The 3892-nt window shown below is 40.6% G+C and overlaps 1 protein-coding gene across 1 annotated transcript in view; it reads right to left on the bottom strand.

Annotated features, from left to right (window-relative positions):
- Positions 1-633: 633 nt before the first annotated feature.
- heatr5b (HEAT repeat containing 5B) overlaps positions 634-3892 on the bottom strand; it is a 36460-nt gene continuing 33201 nt past the window's right edge. Inside the window, exons 34-35 of the mRNA XM_037678188.1 lie at positions 2515-2728; positions 634-941 (exon numbers count right to left, since the gene is read on the bottom strand). Coding sequence (XP_037534116.1) covers positions 634-941; positions 2515-2728 — 522 coding nt within the window. The remainder of the gene's footprint in view (positions 942-2514; positions 2729-3892) is intronic.

Genomic DNA, 3892 nt, shown 5'->3' with positions numbered 1-3892 from the left:
TAATCTGGAACATCTTGCAAAAAGATCTGAAGCTGTCCACTTTGACCTCTCGAAGGGATTTTAAACAATTGATAAGTTCAATGCAAAAATCAATGCCGACATGTTCCTGTTTTTAGTATTTTACAATGTTTTATAATGTAGCTTCATTTGATATTGTTTGATATCACTACTTTAAAAAAAAAACTTTATTTGCATTCTATTGTTGTTTATTGTTGCGTCTTATCTGTGGTTTGTCTAAAACGGGTCTCTCTTAAAAACGAGTCCACGAGGCTCAATGGGATTAACTTGTATAAATAAAGGTTGAATGAAAATTTTCAAACTGGAGCTGCAATTTATTGAGACAAGGTGATGACGGTGCAAATTCAACAAAGAAAATAATCGACAACAACGTTTCGATCGGATCCGTCGAGGGAAAAAAAAAAAAGAAATAAAATTCGGGTCTGTATTTAATACATTCATCAAATCCAATTTTAAATCCATGTTCAAAGGCTTTATTATGATATTTACATTATGAGAGTCTGCTAAAACTAAAATGTGCTGAAGAATAAATAGAAACAACAAACTAATAACAGACATGGCGTGTTGTTGACAGAAAACAGGACAACAATCTAAGAGTCAGTGCACGTTTCGTGCTCAGAAGAAGCTTTTCTTGAGTTTGATCGTCGGTGCAGCCGGCACGGCGGGCTGAGCTTGCCTCGCTGCAGCTTTAGCTTTGCTGCTAGCCTGGTTGGCCCGTATCGCAGACTCCAGACGGGTTTTAAGCTCAGGCGCGGCGCCGATTACAATCTTGAAGGCAGCTGGGTAGAGAGGTCCGATCCGCATCAAGTTCTGAAGGGCGAACTCGTGCAGGCTTTTAGACACTTGGGGGGCGGAGGAGATGGCGTTTTCATCCAAAAGGTAGGAGATGAGCGTCGGGACCAGCAGAGCCAGCAGCTGCACACCTGTTGATCGGAACACGTGTTAAAACTACAAGAGCAGTGTTTGTTTGTGGAGCACTGGGTGTGGTAGTAGCTGAGAGTTATCAACATTATCTCAGCGCTAACAAAAGCTAACATCACTCGTTTGTCTAAAACTCTGGCATGGAAAGGCTGCGGGCGATCTGCATTCCTGCAGAGAAAGCTCAATTTAAACCCAGGTGAGGCCAAAAGTCCACATTTTTAGAATTTGTCACCTAATTTTACAGTTTTAAAAGTAACCTGGCGTGTTCTGGAGGAAGATGAGAACAGGCTGGTGTGGTGTCAGCCAAGTTAATTATAGTTGAGTTAGTTTCATAAAATAACCTGATTAGTGTCATTGAATGGTTGACCAGAGGACCATAAATGGCACATAATACGTCTGTCAGTAAACTGTCAGAGTAATAAGAATTTAAAGCACACAACAGTCCTCAGTATGAGTCTCTCTGTTAGGTGTATCCATGATTGAGGGGGGTTAAAGGTCATTGTCACTGATAATGGCGTCCGTGGTTTGAATGGACAAACAGGTCAAATAATGAAACTGCAGCTGGTGTGACGAACTCACCTGTTGATGAATACCAGCTGATCCAAACCATTTTACCATCTGACTTCACCGGAACCACTCAAGGCTTCTTTGGTGACAGTGGTCTTAATTAGGGATGAACGATATTATCGGCATGGTAACGGTACATATTAGCGTTAAAGTTCAATATCGGAGATTGGCCATTCCATCAAAATAACTCACCGATATAAAAGGCGCTGTTTTTGTATGACACCCAGTGACAAGGATGCCTGCAGCGCCGGCACCACGTGATGACGTCATGCGCGCCTACCTGATCTGATCACGGCGGAGAGGAAGAAGTCAAAATGTCGGCAGTGTGGAAGGTTTTTTTTTGTTGAGGATGGACAAAGGACTTTTCTAGGTTACTGGGATGTCAAGTTGGAGCAAAAAAGGGGTGACCTTGACCTTTGACCCAGTGACCTTGAAATTAACTAGATAATCTGTTGACCAATAAGCAGTCCATTTATGCAGTTTGACATTCCTACAGTGCATGACGGTGGAGTTAGAGCTTAAACAAGGTTTTCACAAAGGGGTCACCTGTGACCTTGAGGTTTACCACCATGACCTTGAAATCAATAGGGATCATGCTTTGACCCATGAGGTGTCCAGGTGCGCAGTTTAACATCCCTATGTTAAGGCGTTATCAATTTAGAGCTCGGACAACAAATTGTCCACGGACGGACGGATGAAAACCAAACGGTGTTACAATAAGCATCGAGTTAAAAAAAACCTAAACAAAACTTCTTAACATACTTTTATATATTTAACTGGTAATTTATGTAAGAAAGAGGGAGCATACAGAGCTGACAGCATGAAGAGCATAATGTCCAAATCGATACTGAAACAGACGGTAAACCAGCGCATGGCTTCTAAAAAGAGCTGGTAATGCTTTAATGCTGGAGGCAGCCGACGTCCAGAGGCCGAGTGCTTTAATGGAGCCGAACACTTCAGTGAAACCATTACCGTACTTTAGCTGTCCATTAGCAAAGGTATACTCACGGTTCTTCTCTTCGCCCATGCTGACCAGATTCTCCAGGACCCTGATGCCCTCCTGCACGGCCTGCAGCTCGGCGGCGGTCCCCGGCCGACTGCGCTCCACGGCCTTCAGCTTCTCCACCATGAGCGGCGCCAAGGCGTGGATGTAAGGCGTGGAGAGGGCTCGGTTGGCGTGCTGGAACACCGACAGCAGCAGCTGGTAGCACCGGGCCTGAACCTGCAGCAACCAGTTCAATCACACACACGTGTCTGGATTTGTCGTTGACTGAATGCTGAGTCAGCACTTTGGTTTTCCTTTAGCTTTTTCTGTAGGTTGTTTTGAAATCCTACTGTTTACTTTGTGCTGTTTTAGCTGTTTGTGCATCAAAACGTTCAGATAATTCAGGAGAGGGGTGCTATGAGTTCTGGTTTATGAAGTTTTTTTTTTTTTTTTTAAAGAATCTTTACCTTTATTAAAAAAAAAAAAATCTTCAGTTAGGAACCTAGTTCAAAAATCTACAGAAACATTTTTCTCTTTAAAACATACTTTAGCTAATATGTTATTTATGCTAATTTTAGCTTCTAGCTAGCAATTTAGAAGTTTTAGCTTTTAGCTAACGTTTTGTAACTTTTAGCCTTTAGCTATAAATTTTCTACTTTTAGCCCTACTTTGTTTAGCTTTTAGCAACTGTTCTGCTCTTTAAAGTTATCCTTTTGCCACTTTTAAGTTTTCAGGTCTCTCTTGTAAATGAGTCCTCGAGGTTCAATGGGATTAACCTGTCAAAGGTCGAATGAAAACTTTTAGCTATTTTTTGTCACTTTTAACTTTAAGCTGCCTTTTTGCTACTTTTAGCAATCCTTTGCCAATTTTAGCTTTTAGGTACCTTTTCATTACTTTTAGTTTTTAACTATGATTTTGCTACTTTTAGCTACTATTTTCTGCTTTTAGCTTAGGTTCTGTTTATTTGCGCTTATAGTCTTTTACACTTTTAGCTACCATTATGCTATTTTTAGCTACCTTTTAACTCCTTTCTGTGCCATTTTAGCTACATTTAAGCTACTTTCTGCTGTTTTGCCAATGTTAACCACATTTCTGCTTTTAGCTTACAAGTAATTTATTTTTATTTTGTTTTAGCTACCACTGTGCTAATTTTAACTTGTAACAATAGCTCTGTTTCTGTTCTGTTTAGAGTTTTTATAGCTACTAGCTACAATTTTGTTACTATTATTTCATTTCAGTTTTTGTTTTGCTCATTTTTAGCTCCAGTTTTGCTGACTTTAGCTCATGTTTTGCTGACTTTAGCTCCTGTTTTATTGGCTTTACCTCCAGTTTTGCTGCTTTTAGCTCCAGTTTTGCCGCTGTTAGCTCTTGTTTTGCTGGCTTTAGCTCCAGTTTTGCTGG

The sequence above is a fragment of the Nematolebias whitei genome, chromosome 1 (genome assembly GCF_014905685.2).
Source record: "Nematolebias whitei isolate Nwh7 chromosome 1, NemWhi1, whole genome shotgun sequence".
Classification (NCBI taxonomy): domain Eukaryota; kingdom Metazoa; phylum Chordata; class Actinopteri; order Cyprinodontiformes; family Rivulidae; genus Nematolebias; species Nematolebias whitei.
Note: the sequence above shows the minus strand (reverse complement) of the source record. Positions and strands in the feature narration are given on the sequence as shown.